The sequence below is a fragment of the Heptranchias perlo genome, chromosome 27 (assembly GCF_035084215.1).
Source record: "Heptranchias perlo isolate sHepPer1 chromosome 27, sHepPer1.hap1, whole genome shotgun sequence".
Taxonomy (NCBI): Eukaryota; Metazoa; Chordata; class Chondrichthyes; order Hexanchiformes; family Hexanchidae; genus Heptranchias; species Heptranchias perlo.
Genome location: NC_090351.1, coordinates 32,470,272 through 32,492,666, shown reverse-complemented (window position 1 = coordinate 32,492,666; position 22,395 = coordinate 32,470,272). Strand labels below are relative to the sequence as shown.

The 22,395-nt window shown below is 39.9% G+C and overlaps 1 protein-coding gene and 1 long non-coding RNA gene across 2 annotated transcripts in view; one reads left to right on the top strand and one right to left on the bottom strand.

The window, feature by feature from the left end:
* Positions 1–21,538, top strand: part of LOC137344545 (uncharacterized) — a 59,780-nt gene extending 38,242 nt beyond the window's left edge. The window contains exons 5-6 of the long non-coding RNA XR_010968380.1: positions 11,998–12,178; positions 16,772–21,538. This is a non-coding gene — a long non-coding RNA (uncharacterized lncRNA). The remainder of the gene's footprint in view (positions 1–11,997; positions 12,179–16,771) is intronic.
* LOC137344543 (pepsin A-like) lies at positions 5,182–12,625 on the bottom strand. Its single transcript, XM_068007590.1, has 9 exons — positions 12,545–12,625; positions 12,007–12,163; positions 11,452–11,569; positions 10,642–10,760; positions 9,019–9,218; positions 8,024–8,143; positions 6,718–6,862; positions 5,963–6,061; positions 5,182–5,356 (listed from the first exon to the last, which is right to left on the bottom strand). The coding sequence occupies exons 1-9, from the start codon at positions 12,598–12,600 to the stop codon at positions 5,210–5,212; spliced, it is 1,161 nt and encodes a 386-aa protein (XP_067863691.1). The 5' UTR covers positions 12,601–12,625; the 3' UTR covers positions 5,182–5,209.
* Positions 21,539–22,395: the final 857 nt, after the last annotated feature.

Here is a 22,395-nt window from a genome sequence, read left to right as displayed (position 1 = left end):
ACAGTTTGGAAAACATGAACAATTCCAGTGTTGTTCTGTATTGAATGATACTATTTCAGCTCAGAAACTGATTACACAATGCTGCTATTGGAATAATACTGGAAAACCAAACTATCACATTTGGCTCCCACCCAAAGCTTTGTACCCATGCTCCTGACACTATCCTCCTGCCCAACTGTTCACATAGGCTGAATCAGTGGTCCTCTTCGCCCCTGAGTTGAGATACAAACTTCACGTCCTATCATAAACACCAACCTTGGACCTGGTCCTGTGTAATGAGCCAGGATTAATTAATAATGTCCTAGTTAAGGATCCCCTTGGAATGAGTGACCATAACATGGTTACATTCCATATCCAATTAGAGGGTGAGAAGGTTGGTTCTCAAACAAGCGTACTGAGCTTGAATAAAGGAGACTATGATGGTATGAGAGCGGAATTGATTAAAGTGGACTGGGAAAATAGTTTAAAGGGTAAGACGGTACATGAACAGTGGTGTTCATTTAAGGAGTTATTCTACAACTTTCAAAAAAATATATATTCCACAGAGGAAAAAAGGGTGTAAAAGAAATGACAGCCATCCGTGGCTAAGTAAAGAAATTAAGGATAGTATCCGACTAAAAACAAGGACATATAAGGTAGCCAAACTTAGTGGGAGGATAGAAGATTGGGAAGTCTTCAAAAGACAGCAAAAAGTAACGAAAGGATTGATTAAGAAAGGGAAGATAGATTATGAAAATAAATTAGCAAAAAATATAAAAACAGATAGCAAGAGTTTCTACAGTTATATAAAAAGAAAAAGGGTGGCTAAGGCAAACGTAGGTCCCTTAGAGGATGAGACCGGGAAATTAATGGTGGGAAACATGGAGATGGCAAAAATGCTGAACAAATATTTTGTTTCAGTCTTTACGGTAGAGGACACTAAGAATATCCCAACAGTGGACAAACGGGGGGCTCTAGGGGGCGAGGAGCTAAATACGGTTAAAATCACTAAGGAATTGGTACTCAGTAAATTAATGGGACTCAAGGCGGATAAATCCCCTGGACCTGATGGCTTACATCCCAGGGTCTTGAGGGAAGTGGCAGTAGGGATTGTGGATGCTTTGGTAATAATTTTCCAAAATTCTCTGGACTCGGCAAAGGTCCCGGCAGATTGGAAAACTGCTAATGTAACACCGTTATTTAAAAAGGGTATTAGGCAGAAGGCTGGAAATTATAGACCAGTTAGCCTAACATCTGTGGTGGGTAAAATTTTGGAGTCTATTATTAAGGAGACAGTAGCGGAACATTTGGATAAACATAATTTAATAGGACAAAGTCAGCATGGCTTTATGAAGGGGAAGTCATGTCTGACAAATTTGCTTGAGTTCTTTGAGGATATAACGTACAGAGTGGATAAAGGGGAACCCGTGGATGTAGTGTATTTAGACTTCCAGAAGGCATTCGACAAGGTGCCACATAAAAGATTATTGCTCAAGATAAAGAATCACTGGATTGGGGGTAATATTCTGGCATGGGTGGAGGATTGGTTATCTAACAGGAAGCAGAGAGTTGGGATAAATGGTACATTCTCAGACTGGCAACCAGTAGCCAGTGGTGTTCCGCAGGGGTTGGTGCTGGGTCCCCAACTCTTTACAATCTATATTAACGATTTGGAGGAAGGGACCGAGTGTAACATATCAAAGTTTGCAGATGATACAAAGATGGGAGGGAAAGTAGAGAGTGAGGAGGACATAAAAAACCTACAAGGGGATATAGACAGGCTGGTTGAGTGGGCGGAGATTTGGTAGATGCAATACAATATTGGAAAATGTGAGGTTATGCACTTTGGCAGGAAAAATCAGAGAGCAAGTTATTATCTCAATGGCTTTATTGCTAGGGGGATAGAATATAAAAACAGGGAGGTATTGCTGCAGTTATATAAGGTATTAGTGAGAACGCACCTGGAATACTGCATACAGTTTTGGTGTCCATACTTAAGAAAAGACATACTTGCTCTCGAGGCACTACAAAGAAGGTTCACTCGGTTAATCCCGGGGATGAGGGGGCGGACATATGAGGAGAGGTTGAGTAGATTGGGACTCTACTCATTGGAGTTCAGAAGAATGAGAGGCGATCTTATTGAAACATATAAGATTGTGAAGGGGCTTGATCGGGTGGATGCGGTAAGGATGTTCCCAAGGATGGGTGAAACTAGAACGAGGGGGCATAATCTTAGAATAAGGGGCTGCTCTTTCAAAACTGAGATGAGGAGAAACTTCTTCACTCAGAGCGTGGTAGGTCTGTGGAATTTGCTGCCCCAGGAAGCTGTGGACGCTACATCATTAAATAAATTTAAAACAGAAATAGACAGTTTCCTAGAAGTAAAGGGAATTAGGGGTTACGGGGAGCGGGCAGGAAATTGGACATGATTTTAGATTTGAGGTTAGGACCAGATCAGCCATGATCTTATTGAATGGCGGAGCAGGCTCAAGGGGCCGATTGGCCTACTCCTGCTCCTATTTCTTATGTTCTTATGTAACTCCTCTGCAAATTTGCTTGCTTTTACCCCTTTCTGAGCCCTCCGTTGGTGAAACCCTTATTTAAGATTCATCTTCTCGAAGGGCCTTCTCACCAGCCTCCTGAACTCTCTATACAAACTCCAACTTGCCAAACTCTGCCACCACTGTCTTATGCATCTGTGTCCCTGTTGACCTCCACTGAATCCCAATGCATGAAATTCAAAATGCTTGTCCTAATTTACAAATCCCTCCATGCCCCTCCTTCAGCCCTACATGCCATACTTGCATCCTATGATCCTCTAACTCTGTGCTGTTGTGTAGCCACCGCCACCTCCCCCAACTCCCCAATACTGGTTATATACACTTGATGCTGGAGATGTTAGCTGGCTTACCCACCCTCTTAATTACCTCCCTAAACCTCTTTGCCTTGCTACCTCCCTCTCTGCCTTTAAAAACCTCCTCAAATTTTTGACCTTGCTTTTGGCTAGTTCATCCTAAATCCTTTACCATTTGGTCCATCTCTGTCTGATGTGAACCACCTTAGGACAGTTTATCACATTAAAGGCACTATACAAATGCAAGTTGTTTTTGTTATTGCCAGAACTTTCTGTCACTTCAATACCAAATAACTCTTCAGTGTTACAGTTACAGTTTTACTTTCCTCTTATTGTGAGCTTTGAAAAGGGTGCAGAGGAGGGACACAAGATTAATCCCCAGTTTAAAACTCCGTAGTTATCCAGAAAGGCTGAAAGAGCTTGGGCTGTAAAATTTAGAAAAATGTGGACTCAGGAAGATTTGATTGAGGTGTATAAAAAATATTGAAGGGACTAGATTGTGCTTATGTGGACCAATTATTTAAACTGGATAGTTTAGGGGGTCTTGGGGTCACACTTACAAGTTATGTAAGGGCAAACTGGATTAGATGTTAGGCAGTTCTTCTTTGCCAAGAGACTTGTGGAACAGGCTGCCAGCTCATGCGGTGAAAGCTGAATCGCTGAATTCTTCAAGAGAGAGCTGGACTGGTTTGTGGCTGGGGTGGAGATCACCTCATACAAGAGGTACATACCCTATAATATAAATCAGGATCAATGTGATCTCCTGGATTAGATTTGATCACCTAAAAGGACCGGAGTAGAATTTTCCATATTTTATATCCCCAATTGGCCTGTTTTTAATTGTTTCTTTTGCCTCCCCCGAGATATTACAACTCTCCAGGTAGGTAGAATGTGTCTGTATCATGATGTATATGGTATCACAACTGCATGGAGCAGGCTGGATGGATCAGTTCATCTTTTCCTGTCTGTCATTTTCATTTTTGTATTTGATAGGAAATAAAATACAATCAAGCTTTGCTAATAGCAAGTAAACAGGATCTTCCCTGACTGAAACTGTGTTGGTTATTATTTACTAGGTTATCAGACAGGTAATTCTCAAGTTTGTTCTTGATAACCAGTTGCATTATATGATCTGCTATTGATGTAAGACCATCTGTAGTTTCTCAAGTTAGAATTGTCACCTTTACTGAATATGGGGATAAATCAGCCTTGTTTCCAACCCAGTGGGATCTTTCATGATGACCGTCAGTACTTCATAAATCTCATGCCTTGGATCTTTTGGTACCATGTGATTTGATTATTTTGAGCACATTAGTCTGTCCAGAGCTTCCATCTCGTTAATGTCGAAGTCCATAAGTACAATTGGATTATTGGGTTGGAGGCTATCGTACTATAGACATTACCAGTGAATACTTCAAGAAAGTAATCTGAAACATTAACTTGTCTTTTGGAAATTTGGGAAACATTGCTGGCCATTTTGGAAATTCTAGGCCAGGGTCCATTGAATTTCAATCCAAAATGGAAACGAGGTCCACCATCTTGAATCAATGGGGACTTGTATCTGAATTAAACCGACACCTCAATTACAGCCAAAGCTAGACTCCATGACCTCCTGATCAAAGTTCTGAGAACATCATTCAACAACCACTTCCCACCTGATCTGGAAATTCCTGCCTGAGTTTTGAAACTGCCTAAATGAGTTAACCACAGCATCAATCAATGCAAATGTGAAAATGAATTGAGGTGCCCTCCCCGCACACAGACATGAAAGAAAAAAGAGACAGGAAATCCAGGAGTGTGCATTTCATGATTCTATTTTATTGAGCAATTTTAGGAACTACACTAATAAAGAGATTCCAAAGGATAGAAAAACCAGCTGTGTGATGTTAGGATCACATTTACATCAAATCAGGTTTCACTGCAGAGGTCATCCACCTTCAACAGAAATGTGTATGGCTCTGGAGTGAAGCACTGCACCAATAATATATCACAGCTGAATGTCCAAACCAAGAAAGAACTGAGTAAAAGTGCTACACAATCAAAGAGGAGATATAATTAGACTATATCAACATTCTCATTTCCAATCCAGAACTAGTGATCGAAGACTGTTCCTTTAAAAGCCCACCCTGACAAGACATTTATTTAATTTTTCATTGCCTTTCAGTTGTAACTTAGTGGACAGCACTGCTGAGCACCAACACACAGCCAAGCAGTCAACGGTGTATCTTTGTTTTTAGTCATCCAAGATATGATGACTTCATCTATTACACTGGGCAGCCAGGTGTCAATTGCTGCACTGGGGAATCAGGTGACGGGTTAAGTCAACATGAAAATGGGAATCAGGGTGAGCTTTCAATGAGAATATAGATGAATAAATTAGACAGCCTTAGCCAAGCCCACACGATTGTTGCCACTGTCGAAAATGGAGTAATATTCTCCAATGAACACATCTCCCAGAATCCAGAGGTATCCACCAGAGCCGCCAAAACCACTTGTGCAGCTGACTTGGTCGCTGTAAGTGTACTGTAAGAAAAGGGGGAACAATTAATACTGGGTCATTTGTCTATCTCCTTGAGTGATCTCTACAGCATGTTTGATTAATCTCTGAACAATTACTCCTTTATATCTTTTGAAAATTGTTGGAAATGTTAATGAGTATTCCAAAAGGAAATGGGACAAGGGGTGTAACTGTTTACTTCTGCACCTTGTGTCAGTGCTGTGACAATGAGAAAATATTGAGCAAATTCCAGAGCAGTTTGCAGCTTGCTGCGGAAATGGCTTCCAATTCAATATGGCCATCAAGGTAAATGGGCAATACCAGTACCAGAAGCTTCCACACCAAGCAGGTGGATTCTTGTGCAAGATGCTAACTTTGATTGGCAGCTCACCAAGTGAAGCATCAACACACAGAGCGAGGGAAGGGGTCAGAGGAGAGACTCTGTGCTCTTTCTCTCTTTCCTCTTCAGACAGAGAGAGAAAATTGGCAGCCCCACAGAAAATGGCACAAACTTAAATGTCAAAAGTGGTTGACAATGGCAAATAAACAAAAATAAGCTCCCATCCAAAAATTGTATCTGTTATAAGACTGTAATTAAAAGGATATATTGCAATAAAGACATCAACACATACCTTCAACGTGTATGCTTTGGCAGGAAGAGGATAGTCAACTCCATTGATGGTGAAAACCACATCGGGCATGCTGTTGATATTGTTACAGTTTATGGAGTACTGGAAGAAAATAGCAACAGTTTTTAGTGATTGTTTCAGCTTAGGGATTTACAATAAATCATCTATAATTAAATGGAATTACTAGTTAATCACTATTGGAATTAATGTGAGGTGAAATTGGAAAAAACACGCAAGCTGAAAGAAAATTGTTATCGAGGAACATTGCCAGTTACCAGAATATATTTAAGATAAATTAAGCAACAACACACTAAACCTTTCTAAATATTAGAGCTCATCTAAATGTTAAAGCAATAATAGGATTGTAGGTTGTGGATTTCTTGAGTTGACACTGTGGCCTATTCCAGCACTATTTTTTGTCCTTGAGTGAATAGACTCAAATATGTAAAGATTCTTTACCTTGCACTTGCAACAAATGGTGATGCAACTCCAAGCATTTCTGGGGCCGTACATCTGTGCTACAGTGATTGTTGCCTCATTTGTATGGAATGTAATTTAATACCCCCAAAGAGGCTGAGGGAATTTTTGCAGAGCCAATTATATATGAGAAATTGCAATATTATTAAAATATATCAATTTCCACTTTGTAAGTACTTAAATTCTGAAATTGTCTGCGACAGGCTACAGTGTGAAACAATCATTGATGCACTCTCAGACAATCCTTCACTGCACCAGATACTGTAACATGGCATCTCTACCTGGCCATAGGAATTTGGAGTTGCTCCAATATACTGCTGAATTGTGTCGATGGCTGAGCTGGAACCAACAAGAAGAGAAGTGCCAGTATCAACAATGGCAGGACAACCTCCATCGCAAGCCACAACCTGGCCATTAATTGTTACTCTGAGGGAGATAATTGGATCAAGAGTTAGTCAAAGATCTAAAAAAACTACACTTATTAGACCAATTGAACAAGTAATACCAAGCTGGGGTTCCTAATCAGCTATGATATACGTTATATCTTCAGTAAATGCTGACACAACTGACATTTTTAAAACAGACTCAGTATTTCAATCCTTCATTTCTTTTAGCTTGTATGTTTCAACATAGTTTGGTAAAATCAGTTTTCAGTAGCGAAGCAGACAGTATCAAGTTCTACCGTCCACTGGCACTAATGCCTGTTGGTCCAATGATGCCAAGAACAGGTGCCCCATTTCCCACTTGCTGACAGTGTGATGGGAAACCTCATTCATGGGCACAGCTGTGAACCGACCAAGAGTGGTTTGTAAAGATCCAATAGTCCCACCAATAGGTGGCACACTTGGACGCCATTGTGTGTAAAATTGCAGGACAACCACAGGCCCATATGTCAGGTGCAGTTGCCCCTGTCCAATCAATAAGATAACAAAAATGCCAATACAGTATAAGGTTACGGGTGCCACAGACAGACACTTGCCCTCATTTTATGAATGAGAGTTGAATTCAATTAACATGATCTTTGGCCTTTCACGACCAACAGAATTTTCATATGGTCGCTATTGACAAAAAGCTCTTCAAGTAAAATATATGTACTTCATGGTATCATAGTATCAGAGTACGTACAGCACAGGAGGAGGCCATTCAGCCCATCATGCCTGTGCTGGCTCTTTGAAACAGCTATCCAATTAGACCCATTCCCCTGCTCTTTCCCCATAGCCATGTAAATGTTTTTCCTTCAAGTATTTATCCAGTTCCCTTTTGAAAGTTACTGTTGAATCTGCTTCCACCACCCATTCAGGCAGTGAATTCCAGATCATTACAACTCACTCGTATGATAAAATGCATCCTCATGTCGCCTCTGGCTACTTATTTTCAAACCATTGGATTAAACATTGATTGCAAGACTGAAATACAGTGAATGAGCTCTCTACTGTAATCAGCCTTCCACAAATGCTTGCACCTGAAAAATATTAATAGTGACATCCTCAGCACATTGTCTCAATAAAAGTTTTATCTTTTGCTGTGGTTGATTTGTCGAACGCCACTTTCAGAAGTATCCCAGTTGTAGATGGGAAAATCACTCACTGGTCAATGAGGATTTGCCAATAGGCTTCACGAGTGACGGGAACCCAGTTAATTTGACCGGTGTAGTGGTTTGGATCAATTCCACCAAATACAACTTCACTTCCGGACTGACCATCCTCTCTGTAAAACATAGATTTTTTAAAAAAGTTCAGAGACAAAGAAACAATTTCATTCACATTGAAATATTTCTGGTTTAGAGGTTTAGCACTTGGTGATGTCACTGCCCATTGGATATTGTATCTAAATCATCATTTTTCCAAATCAGTAATTAAAAGTAATTAATTGCAACGTGTCAGTATCCTTGCCATAAATACTCCAGGAAACTCATACCATCCAATAGGATTCTATCTGCTCAAATAAAGCAACTATGCCTTTTAAATAAATTATACAGGATTTAATCTGTGTCCTTCGGGATCCTATTGGATTCAATTCTAAATTGGGCTGATAGCACCAGAGAAGGGATGCAAGGTTTGAAAACGAATAACTTTGATAGAAAGCTCTTGCATTTATGTAGTGCCTTTCACATCCTCAGGATGGCTCAAAGTGCTCCTCAACCAATGAATGCTTTTGAAGTATAGTCACTGTTCTATAGATAAATGCAGCAGTCGGTTTGTACACAGCAGAGTGCCACAAATAGATTGAGGGATTTCCGTTGGACAGGACACTTAGTAATACCTTGGGACCTTTTACACCCACCTGAACAGGTAGGCGGGGCTTCAATTTAACATCTCGTCAGAAAGACAATACCTCTAATAATGCCGTACATTCTTAAAACTGCAGAGTATGTCCGACAATGTCAATACCACACTGACTCATCAGCCTGGAGTATGTGCTGAAATTTTGCAGTAGGATTGAAGCCAAGACCTTCGGACACAGAGGTAAAAGTGTTACCAACTGAGTCAAGCTGAGTTTTTTTGGGTGAAAGCATAAAAAAACAGTACCTGCTTCATTTAGGGGTTATAAGATGGAGAAACAAAGACATACGAAATGTTTACCTGGATAGGTACACAGCGAAGAGGGGCTTCTGCACCAATTGTTGAGACATCATGTTATCAAACACAGTCGTGGCACCTGATGCTGCAAGAGATGCATAGCCCAAGCCCAGAATTCCATCGAATTTACTGTAGGTAAAGAAACTGCCTGGTTCGGTCTCACTTAAACCAAATTCTTGGTTGCTGATAGCTACGTTTGAAAGCTAGAAAAACAAGATAATGTGATAAATCATGAGGAATTAACCAAAATCTTATCCAGTGAATTATATCCGCTGGATAATTAACTCCAAACTTGGCTCTTCTCCAATAGTTTTAATAAGTTGGTGGGGATTTGTCTCTTGCTTTTGAAACCATGCTGACTGCCCCTATGATATGTAACTATGTACAAACAGTTTAGACCACAGATGTTTAGACTCGAACTTCAAATTTCATGACATGATGACATCCTCTTCATAAATTGATCACACATGGCGAGTAGGTTTTTCACAACCTCCTGCCATTGATAGTTCCATCTCGTGGTCAATTTGATGCCCTTTTGTTGCAAAGTGCAAGTAATTTGGAAGTGACCCCATGATTTCAGTTCTTTGGTACTTACAAGAGATTTTAGTTGTAGAGTTGGGAGGCAAGAATTGAAGTTTGCTTTTCTCCAGTTAACTTCACAATTTCTAGTGTACCTCCTATCAATATAAAACTCACCTCTAAAACTATTGCAGAAGAGCCAAGTTTGGAGTTAATTATCCAGCGGATAAAATCAGGATAAAAATCAGGAGAACATTAGTAACATTCCCTTTTATTCATCTGTTTAAATCATGCTTTCTTAAATTTAATTTTTTATGGTGATTCTACACTATTTGTTAAATATTCTTCTCGTACTTTTATTTTTCTCTTTGTATCTAAAATCAGAATTTAATGAAAGAGAACAAATTTGCATTTATATAGCACCTTAGGATGTCCCAAAACACTTCACAGCCAAGCAATTACAGCAATGAGATAGATGACCAATCATACTTTTTTTTGGTAGTGATGGTTGAGGGATAAATGTTGGCCAGGACAGTGGGAGAGCTGTCCTGCGTTTCTTTGAATAGTACCTTGGGATCATTTACATCCATCCTGAGAACTTTCGTCTCATCCGAAAGATGATACCTCCAACAGTACATCACTCTCAGTCTGGATGATGTGCTCAAGTGGGCTTGAATCCACGATCTGCTGACTCAGTGCTACCACTGAGCAAAGGCTGTCATATCCCACATACAACACAAATAAGCGTAAAGGTCTGAGTTCAACTGAATGGTTAGATCAAGAGAGTATTTTCATGAAATTTCTATGATGCTCCAACAAAAAGGAGTTCTGTCAATAAATTTATGAAAGTCGATCTTACATTTTATATTTATATTTTATATATTTTATAAATAAATCTTTTATTTCAAATCATCAACTTGCAGCTCGCGATACCCTCTGCTACATCATCATTAGACATCCACTCAACTGTCTGGCTTTTCAACTGATCCAACTCATTATGTTTGATTCCAAAATCTTTGTATCTTTGACTTGAACCTGTAACTTTTGGAAAGCAATTATCACTGTTACGGGATTTGATTTACTTGATGAGGATCACAGTCTACTTACTCTGACAGTGTCATATCCCAGTATACCAGTCATGCTGCCTGTGCCATACTGGATAGATAAGGACTGGTCATTTGACTGATATGTTGAGGACTTTTTTGGGTTGAATCGGTGATGGTCCACTGCAAAGAAACATCCATTTCATCAAATTATTATAAAGGTTTCAGCATTTAATCCAATGCTGGTTCAAATATTTGTGCCAAAAAATAATCTAAATTGTCACATTGAAGAAATAATTTATTTTTGTTACCAAGCATCCCATCCAATTTTCTGTAGCCTCATAAGTGTATTACTGGTTGCCATTTTCTTGGAGGGAGACCCAGGTGCATGAAGAGGATCAGGAACTTGCATGGATTTTTTTTTTAAGGGAGCCTGAAAGAAAATGTGTGTGTGTGTGTGTGTGTGTGTGTATTGTGGGGGGGGGGGGGTTGCGGTGGGGTGTGGGTGTGTTGGGGTGGGGTGGGTGTGTTGGGGTGGGGGGCTGGCTTTGTGGAAGTGTATATGTGTGTGAGTGTGTCAGAGTATGGTTTGTGAGTGTATATGTGTCTGTGTGAAGGAAGATACTACATGTTGGGCCAGGTACGGTCAACTGTCCTCTTGTTAGCCTACTCAGTGAATTTAAGCTTAAACCTAAATCTAATTTAACCTTAAACTTCAACCAGACACAGCATTATGGAGAATGTGTCTTCATTGTTGATTGTTGACTTTGTTCAGTTTACTGCTTAACTATCGGTTGGGATTAGCAATAGCCCTCTAACGATTAGGAAAGTCAAGAGCATAAGCTTGTTTAACAGCAGGGTAAAATTTACTTACTGCATGGTCGTTGGGAACAGTAAATTGATGGAACCCAAAGATTGGATGAGCCAGTATCAAAGATGACGGTGAAGCTCTGTGGTGGATTCCCAATGCTGATTGCTCCATAGTACGACAACTGTCAGCAAAAACAAAATGTCCACAATGTATCAAGTGGGAATATACCCATGTGATATTAGGTTAATATTCCTCTGTATCCATCAGTAATGGTAAATCCCCCGATCACTGCTTTTGAAATCACGTGGTACAGAATCAGAAGTCTACAGGCCATTTAAATTGAAGAGAGATAATGAGTAAGAAGAAGAAATCACTCTATTTCTATGTATTATACTGATAATGTATTTCATGGTTGAGATGATGTTGAGCGTTTTGACCATGCTGTCTTATATTTAAATTATATCAGCACAAACTATCTGCTAATGAATTTTTACCTTTGAATAATACCTAGCTCTGAGCAGAATACAAATTATAGGCGATAGCTGCAATAAATGTAAGTTTAATATAAATATATTAATATTTTCCAACTTTTGTTTACAAAACTCACAGATTACTTACATCCAGGAAGTTAATCAATGGTTCAGTTGATCCCAGGGATTGGGAGGGTCCTTCAAATTTGGAACAGGGATCATATGGATGATTCTTGAGGAAGTCCTCAAGAAGTCCCTTCTCCTGAAGAACTTGACGGACAGGTTTACCCTTAATCAAGGGCACTCTGTAAAGATAAGAAGTAAGTTTGAAATTTCATCAACTTTTAATGTTCCTTGCTGACAAATTATTCTTTCTATCTCTTAACCTTAGGTAATGAAGTTAAAAATGTAACTACAGAATCCTTTTTCTTTGTCACTTTTCCCCGCTCCTCTCCTTTCCTAAAGATGTTGGCTCTTTACTGTAATATGGTTCCACAGGTGCTTATCAACATTCACTACCACATCCAAGTCTGACCCATGACAGGGAGTTGCTGGACACCAGCCCTCTTTTTCTTGCAGTTACAGCCGTGGGGGCTCCAAACGCACACAAGGAAGATATTTCATTAATTTTTTCATCAAAGAAATATATTCTCCAAAATTTAGCCAAAAATCAGATGATTTCCTACTTGAATAAACATTCAGAGAGCTGAATGCAAGCGAGCGTGATGAGTAGCCACTTCATCTTGTCCGTTGAATTGGTTCAGACACTCTTCGGAACTTAAAGTTTGGGGTCTATGCAGCAACATTTATACTCGCTCAGACCAACCTATTCCATTGTCACGAGGACCCAGATAAGATCATTCAACATGAGAAGTAAATATTAATGTACTCATGGTTAGTTTATCTCAAACACAATCCCTTTTATTAAGGACACTCTTCAACTTAAAAGGCACTTAATTAATATAAGTTGTATTAAAATAAACCATGTTAAGTGTTGTATTATTAAAGATTAGCCTTATAACTGATAAAGCAATCATAAATATATTTGCAAATTGGGTTAAAAACAGTCTTATCAAAACCACAAAATAGTATTGCCACGTGTACATCACAAGATAAATTAACTGCTTCACTGCTGGATATAACATTTAGCTGTTTAGCCACGCGGATGTTGAAACATATCCGTTACTGAATGCCCAGGAGTGCGCTACTTGGTTTTACTTTAATTGAGGGGGTTCAATTGACACCATTAGCTGCAAGAGCGATGCACTGCTCAATTAGATATGTCAAAAGGATATTTTGTGCATTTGAAATATGCTCTTATGTCAAGCGTAGATATTGGCTTATTGGTAAAAATCACACCACTGGTTCATAAAGCTTTAAGCTCCAGTCCAGGACTCGAGCACATAATCTAGGATTGCACTTCAATGATGCATTGAGGGAATGCTGCATTGTCAGAGGTGTTGCCTTTCAGATGAGATATTAAACCCTGGACCCTTCTACTGTTCAGGTGGACTGTTTCAAAAAAGAGTAGTAATTCTCCCAGTGTACTACCCAACATTCATCCCTCAGCCAACAGGAACAAAATAGATTAACTGGTCATTCATTTCATTGATGTTTGTGGGACTTTGCTATAATGCCTACAAAACAACAGTTTCGACATTTGTGTGTTAGCTGATTTTAATCGCAGTAATGCAATTGATTCCAGCATTTTCCAGCCCGTGAAAGGGACAACACCAAGATTCCCACTCCTGATTGTTATCCAATGGACTCTGTTGGAAGGTTGCATCCATGGACATTGGATAAGGAGAGGATTAGGCTCTGCTGTGATCGCCCCTATGCCCAACAGCCCACTTGCACTCACTGTAACAGCTCAAGTCAAGAGTGGGAACGTGGGTGAATTCAGCAGCTGCCAATAAATGAGAACCTCAACATATGTCTGCACTTTTTTGGAGACAAAAGAGGAAATGTGTACATTGCGCATAAAGCCATACTGGAGACCTCTGGGTAACTCCCATCATGTTCTGCTGAGGCAAATGAACAGATGTAACACAGTCAAATGTCCCCTGTTTTCCTGTCGGTTCTTGTAAGATATGCCATCCACTTAAGTTGCCGTTAGTCACCTTGTATTATTTTGTTGCCCAAGAAACTCTAGCCGTTTTTTTCCATTAAGGAGGAATGACTGCCTTCTTTACACAGGACTATCAACTCTTTCTTTGTTTGATAACCTGTTGCCCTTTCTGCAATGGGTAATATTTAACTTACTATTTATTGCTCTAATGCATAATCTATTAATTTAGCTGACCCAACAAGGGCAGAGAAATGGGTCAGACTAGCTCAGCGATTTATGAAGGTTCATCATGACTTCCATGCTTTTGTACACTATTTATAAAGCCCAGGATCCCGTATGCTTTTTTAATAGCTTTCTCAACCTGCCCTGCCACTTTCAATGATTTGTGCACATATACCCCTAGATCTCTCTGTTCCTGTACCCCTTTTAGAATTGTGCCCTGTAGTTTATATTGCCATTCCTCATTCTTTCTACCGAAATTTATCACTTTGCATTTTTCTGCATTAAATTTCATCGGCTACGTGTCCGTCCATTGCATCAGCCTGTCTATATCCTCTTGAAGTCTATCAGTATCCTCCTCACTGTTCACTACACTTCCGAGTTTAGTGTCATCTGCAAATTTGGAAATTGTGCCCTGTACACCCAAGTCCAAGTCATTAATATATATCAAGAAAAGCAGTGATCCTAGTACCGACCCCTGGGGAACACCACTGTACACCTCCCTCCTGTCCAAAAAACAACCGTTCACCACTTCTCTCAGCTTCCTGTTTCTTAGCCAATTTTGTATCCATGCTGCTACTGCCCTTTTATTCCATGGGCTTCAATCTTGATGACAAGCCTATTATGCAGCACTTTATCAAACACCTTTTGCAAGTCCATATGCATCACATCAATCGCATTGCCCTCATCAATCTTTACTGTAGATGTGGCAATCCGGGATGGTCTTGCTGTCCACAAACTCCCACATACTACAATTCCAACACACACCCTGTACTGCCATCTCTAGTTTTTATTTATTTAATCAGTAGTTTATATCTAGGACTAATAGAATCACTTGAGATCTAGATCATATTTGGTAAATGGATTTAGCTTTAATATCAAAAAAATTAGTAATTAATTTTTCAAAATTTTATGTACTTTTTATTTGCGTTTTAAATGTTGATAGATTAGTTTATAGTCCCTTGGTTTAAATCACTTTGCGCTTCCTTCCCCCTCTGCACCTCCTTCCCACGCTCACTAAATTCCCATTGAAAGTCCTCACTCTGTTAGCAATTCACCCGTGAATGGTTCACTTTCTGTCTTTACCAAGCTCTGTGCTTTTGCAAAGCTCCTTGTACTATATAACCATTCTGACACATCCTAGTTACAATTGGTGAGTCAACTTCCACCCAAAATTATTAATACCTAGTCAGGAACCTACTTACAGCTGATTGTCTGCTAACTATTAACTGCCACTGACTTACAGCTTTTTAAAATTAGTCAACTAAGTTTAATCTCAGTTAAATTTCAGTTTGATAAAAAAATACAACACACCTACCAGTGAATTCCCATACTCACCAAATTCCCAGTTGCAAGTCCTCACAGTGTTAGTTCAAAATCAGCGTATGTATGCTAAAATTTCCAGCAGAAATTCTCAAACTATCGCACTCCACATGCTGCCAACTATCACTTCCAAGGAGTTGTATTTGAAGGCAGGAGTCTCTGGTGCAGTCCTCATTGCACACATGATGCTTTCAAATTGGTTGCTCTCTTCAGCTGAACAATTTGAGACAACTCTCCTTCAAGGGCATAACAGCAGCCCTCTAAGAGCTGCTGGCTCATGCAATTTTGCGATTTACAGCCAACCAATTTATAGGTCTGACTCTCTGTGCACATGAAGGAGTCATTAAATTATGCCACACTTACACAGTACAATCCTCAGTATTAATTTTCCCATGTAATTTAGAAATACTGTTAATGGTTAATTTTTTTTTCTTTTAATTGGTTAGAACCTTTGATTTAACAATTACTCTTCTTGTTCAGCATTTTGCTATTAATCGCTCATGACTTCAAGTTAAAGCTTTCACAAGAAAACAGTTTTTGATGTCAAAAAATCCTGCAAACATTTGCATTGACATTTTCCATTGAGGAATGTTAATTTATTCGTGCACTAAATTTTGGCGAAATTTACTTGAGAAATGTGTAATTTGTGTAAGTGTAAAGAAGTAAATAACTTGCATTTATATAGCCCCTTTCACAACCTCAGGATGTCGCACAAGTGCTTTGCAGTAACTGAAATAGTTTTGAAGTGTAGTCACTGTTATAATGTAGGGACACATAGCAGCCAGTTTGCACACAGCAAGGTCCCACAAACAGCAATGAAATAAGTGACCAAGTAATGTGTTTCAGTGGTGTTGCTTGACAGAGGAATGCTGGCCAGGTTACCAGGAGAACTGCCCTGCTCTTCCTCAGATAGTGATATGGGATCTTTACATCCACCTGAGAAGGCAGAGAAGTCTCTGTTTAACATTTCAACCAAAAGACAGTACCTCCGACAGTGCAGCATTCCTTCAGTACTGAACTGGAGTGTTACCCTTGATTATATGCTCAAGTCTTTGGAGTGGGGCTTGATCCCACAATTTTATGATTTGGAGACAAGAGTGTTGCTACTAAGCCAAGGCTGACACATGAGTAGTTGGAAATCTTACCGTTGCCGGCTTTTAATGTAACGTCTTTCAGGGATTTGAGAAGGAAAGAAACGATCACCAATCATTTTCATTGATGAACTGAACATGGCGAAGTGTTAACAAAAGTAAAGAAAATGTGGGAAATTGTATTCAATGTTTGCCTTTATTTTTTCTTACAGAAGAATTATAACATTTAAAAAAGTTGTGCCAATGAATTTAACAGTGCAGCTCTTATCAGTTCTTCTGGAGAGCTCTGAATTCTGAGAGATCTTCTATTGGACAATTTTTGACAGCAAGAACTAGCAAGTGTATTTTACGCTGGTTAATTCATTGAGCAATCACTTCATTTTTGGACATTACAAAATATTCAGGTGCAATGGATGACGCATTGAATACACAAAATATAAATAACTCAGTAACGACATTGATAGCCCCATGATTAATGAAGTTTTTCTATAATTCTGTACAAATTTATATCTTAGAAGAAATGTGTTTTGTAATTTAACCTGAAATATATGATTTGTTAGAAAGGTGTTATTCTACCGATCAGACAGGTCAGGGGCATATGGTGTGCATCCTGTACTATTTCCATTCTATACCCAGCAATAGACTGGTAGATTGTTAATACTGGGGCATGCATAAGGTTACCGTTTTGTTAGGTGGCATGTAAGACGAACTGTCATGTTCCACCAATACAATATACCAAGTCTACCATATGAGGCACAGCTATTTTGGAATTATAGAAGAGATGTGTCAAAAGAGACTGCAGCTGAGCAGGGAGGCAATGATGGAGCTATGCCATCCACTTCAGGATAACCTCCAGACAACATTGCAGATCAACGTAGCACTGTGATTGTGTAAGCACTTACAGATTGGGTTCCTTATAGGCTAGCACTGGGGATACCTATCGTGTCAGCCACTTTGCTAACCACAGATGCATCTGTAACCTCTTTGATACATTATTCAGCTATGACCATCAAGTTCACTGTTGACCAACCGCAGCAAAGTGTTATGGCAAGAGAATTCTACAGATCTGTTGGCATTCCCAGGATTGAGGAGGTTATTGATTGTACCTATGTTGTCATTTGTGCCTCTGAATCTCATGGCACAGCCCTGTCACCACATGCCCTGTATGAACCATTTCCTTTGGAAGAAGAGAAAACAATGTTTCGGGCATATGAGTAGCAGAGGTGCATGCGTCCTAAGATGATGAAATGTGAAGGTCCCTTTAAATCAGCTGTCCTTGAAGACTAGCTGTAGCACATGTGGCAGGCAATATGAGTTGGCAGAGAGTTTTTGAGTAATGAAGGTGTTGGAGTGTTTGTAGGGGTTGCCCTTTGCAGTTGTGAGTTCTCTTGACACATCGATGCAGAGAGAAAGTGAATATGAGAGGTAAGGAGATGAAGGAAAGCTTCCTGAGTGGTAGAGGATGTGCAGTGGCAAGAGTGTCTAGACTTACCTGAGCTACCCTTGTTCCATCATTGAACCTCTTCCAGGATTGTGTGACATTTCTTGGGGTGGTGGAGGTCGCACTGACTGCTTCTGCCTCCTCCCTCCAGACACACTGCACCAACCTTTCATGGGAGTTCCTGCCCTCAAGGCCCAAAATCGCGCTCTTTTGGCTGAGGCTTCTGATAAAAGGACCCCTGGACTTGAATCCAAGAATCTGCGATAGTTTCCAGCTGCGACTGCTTCAGCCATTCTCCCAGAAGAGTGACGCTTCCCTTTAACTGGCAGCTTCCCTTTCAAAGGCAATTGTTTGAATGTGCACATGGACTCCTGAACCCCAAAAGAAAAAGACAAAGGACTAAATCAGAGACTCTGAAGGGAAATTCCAATGTAGCACTGCCATTTGCTACACATTAAGTAATAAGGCACCTGAACCAGGGCACTTGAGAGCAACTCGTGAGGAATCAAGCGGTTCAAATGATTTTTTCCAGAGAGCCCTTCCTGCACGCTGTGAATGTTACAGCTTTGAAGGAAAATAGTCTTTTACTCATTAATGCAGCTCGTTGAAGATGGAAGGCTGTCCTATGAAATTTATATTTGATTGAATTTGATCAAAATATTGTTACTACCGACCTTCTCCACCAGATGGTGAGATCATTATTCATGTACTATGTGAAATCTGCACTGACTCACATTATACAGAATACGTGCACTCCGTGTATTGATCATAAGGTACATACAACCAGTACTCTTACACATGTCTTATTAGGTTTGTATTTACTTAAATCTGTCCAAAGTTATTCACTGAAGATGTAATTTAACATCATCCAATATATCTCAATTATATGTGATATTATAGTGAATAAATTATCTTTTTAAGGTGTTTGAAATTCTCCAATCCTTGCCCATTCCTATCCATGAAAGTTAATTTGCTAAACAAAGTGCACATTCTTTAACTCTCGATGAAAATAATTCAGAACCAAATAATAGAGCTAAGAAACAGTTTCATTCATGAAATAAGTTGTGTTGCTTATTTCCTGAAAATCCCTGAATTTAATGCAACACTGATCTTGCTATTTCACCATGGAACTCACAGCCTGTGTCTCTCTTATTTTCAATTGCACTTATTAACTAAAAATGCAGGATCGGTAATTTAATTTTCCACTGCTGGAACCGCGGAGTGCCATCTGTGGAAGGCAAATGGTCACAGTTGAATGACGAGGTTACTGTGGTTATGTCGATATTCTGGTAGTTTCACTTGATTACATATTGGGAGGGGATGGAGGTTGCAACGAAAATGAGGAATATTGTCCACTTTTCGGTTTGTGCCTGTTCTTTTTAAATTCCGTCATTGTACTTAAGCAATTTATAAAATATATCAAATGCAGCTCAAATTCATATACCAAACTCATTTCGATACAGCGTTGAAAGATTTTTTTCACTTTCAGGCTGAAGAGAGCAATAATTCTAACTGAAACAATGTGGTATGATTGGCTTGGTTTGTATATGAGTAATAATTTCCTATTTAAGTTTGAGCAGTCCGATATTCAAAATCCTAGAAGTCGCAGTAACTTTTCTGGAATATAAAAGGAGCGATTCAGTTTGAATCGAGGGGGTCAGTTTGAAAATCTCGAAGAGAAGGAATCGGTCAGAAAAATATTCCAGAATTAAAGGAATCACTGTTTATCTGAAAGATTTTTTTCAAATGTTTCTTAGAGTTCCAACTTTTAAAATTTTGTTCACTGGAGGAGTTATATAATAGGCTTTCTGCTGTAAATATTGAATTATATTATCACTGTTGGGTAATGTGCTTGCTTCTTTAATACATTTGATTCGTGTTTTAAGTTTAATGTCAGGGAACTGAAGGAAGTTTTGAGGTAAAAATGGGTGGAATGTGCACCGTACGTGCTCCACCCATTCGTACCAGCAGAGAGCAGCCTTAAAGGAACAGTAGGAGGCTGCTCAGTCAATGAACGAAGTTCCTTTAAGTCAAGATGGTGTGACTTGCAGGGGAACTTGGAGGTAATGATGTTCCCATGCCCCTGCTGCCCTTCTGCATCTGGTTGGTGGAGGACGCGGGTTTGGGAGGTGCTGCTGAAGAAACCGTGGCGAGTTTGCTGCAGTGCATCATGTGGGTAGGACACACTGCAGCCACAGTCCGCCGGATGTGGAGGGAGTGTTTGTTTGAGCCAGTGGGTGGGTGGTGGATTAAGCGACTACTTTGTCCTGGAAAGTGTGGAGCTTCTTGTGTATTGTTGGAGCTGCACCCGTCAAGGCAACTGGAGAGTATGCCATCACAATCTTGACTTGTGCCTATTGGGTGGGAGAAAGATTTTTGAGAGTCAGGAGATGAGCCACTCACTGCAGAGTATCCAGCCTCTGATCTGCTCTAGTAGGCACGGCATTATTTGTGGCTGGTCCATTTGAGTTTCTGGTCAATGGTGACCTCCAAGATGGTGATGTTGGAGGGCTCAGCAATGGTAATGCCATTGAATGTCAAGGGGAGGTAGTTATGCTCCTTCTTGTTGGAGATGGTCATTGCCTGACACTTGTGTGGCACGGATGTTATTTGGCACTTATCAGTACAAGCCTGGTTGTTGTCGAGGTCTTGCTGCATGCAGGCATGGACTGCTTCATTATCTGTGGAATTGCAAATGGAGCTGAACACTGTACAATCATCAGCAAACAGCCCACTTCTGACCTTACGAAGGAGGAATGGTCATTGCTGAAGATAGTTGGGCCGAGGGTGCTGCCCTGAGGAACTCCTGCAGCAATGTTTTGGGGCTGAGAAGATGGGCCTCCAACAATCACAGCCATCTTCCTTTAGTCAGGTATGACTTCAGCCATTGGAGAGTTTATCCCCTGATCCCCATGGACTTCAGCTTTATTAGGGTTCCTTGGTGCCACACTTGCTGGGATGTTGCCTTGATGTCAAGGGCAGTGTAAGAAAAGCACTACACAACCTTTCTATATTATTATTATAAATCTTATGTTAATGTAGAATACATGTTAAATCAGCTGTGAACAAAGGGCTTGTTGTTTGTATCAAAACAAGCTGCTCACAACCTTGAGAGAGAACACCCTTTTGGTTAACTCGCACCTGGGTCACCTTAATGGTGGTATCATTGGAGGAATGCAGAAGGTTGTTAAGATTAGTGCTGGGGAACCAGAAAGGAGTGTTGCTGTGCTGAATGTTGGGAGTATGGGAGTTAGGCTGATTGCCTCCATTTTGAGACACAGGAGATGATTGATGGGAAGCTCAGACATACAGAGTAGTTTGTCTTTCAAACATATATAAGTGAGGTGTTTTTCGGTAATGAGGCAGAATGTTCTGGAGGCACAGCTGGACTCCCCATTGATTAGTACTCTGGCGGGTGCACACCCTGAAGTACTTGTTTCATGAATAATCAGCCAGGTTGTATCAATCTAACCAGCATACTTAATTATACTATTGTATTTTAACCATCTTTGCTACTTGTTATAACTCATTAATAAACCTATTATACTTAACCCTTTCTCTGTTCCTGTTCATATTTTTTGTGTTTACTGTCATATCATCATGAATGAAAGAGATTCAACTACCTCAGCCAATCTGAAAATGTTACAAAATAATCAAACAATGCCAAATTTCAAATGCAATGTTTTATTCTCAAGCAGCGTTTGACAAGGTGCATGCTCAGGAACCATTGCTGGGCCCCAGCTTTTCACACTGTATATAAATGACATGTGTTAGGGAATAGAAGAGATTCTATCCAACTTTGCAGATAATACTAATCTAGGAGTTATATAAAATTATGAAGAGAGCAGAAAGTTGTAAAAGAACATAAATAGATTAATTGAGTGTCTAGGACAATGGCAGATGCAAATTAACATATGAGGCAGTACTTTGGACATAAGAATGTTAGATGGAAGTGTAATCTGAATAGGACAGCACTGGGGGAAGGGTTCAGGATCAAAAAGGTTTAGGGATCCAGGTACTTATTCAAAAGTTATTAAAAGCTTGCTCCATGGTGCAAAAATTGATCAAAAAGACTAACGGGATGTTCATCACAAGAAAGTTCGAATGTAAAAAGAGGAAAGTCTCAGCTGCCTCCACTAGTTTACTATCATCTGTAAACTTGGCCAATTGAGTTGTACTGAGCATCTCCAGGTCGATGTAAATTAGAAACAATAGGAGACCCCGCACCGATCTTTGGGGCACTCCAATCAGTACTTCTTCCCACTCTGACATCAGTCCACCAGCAAACATCTACTGATTCCTATCTTTCAGCAAATTTCTTGTCCATTCCAAAGCTGTTGTCTTGAATTCCCATTGTGTTCAGACATGTAGCAGCCTAACATGAGGAGAGTAGTC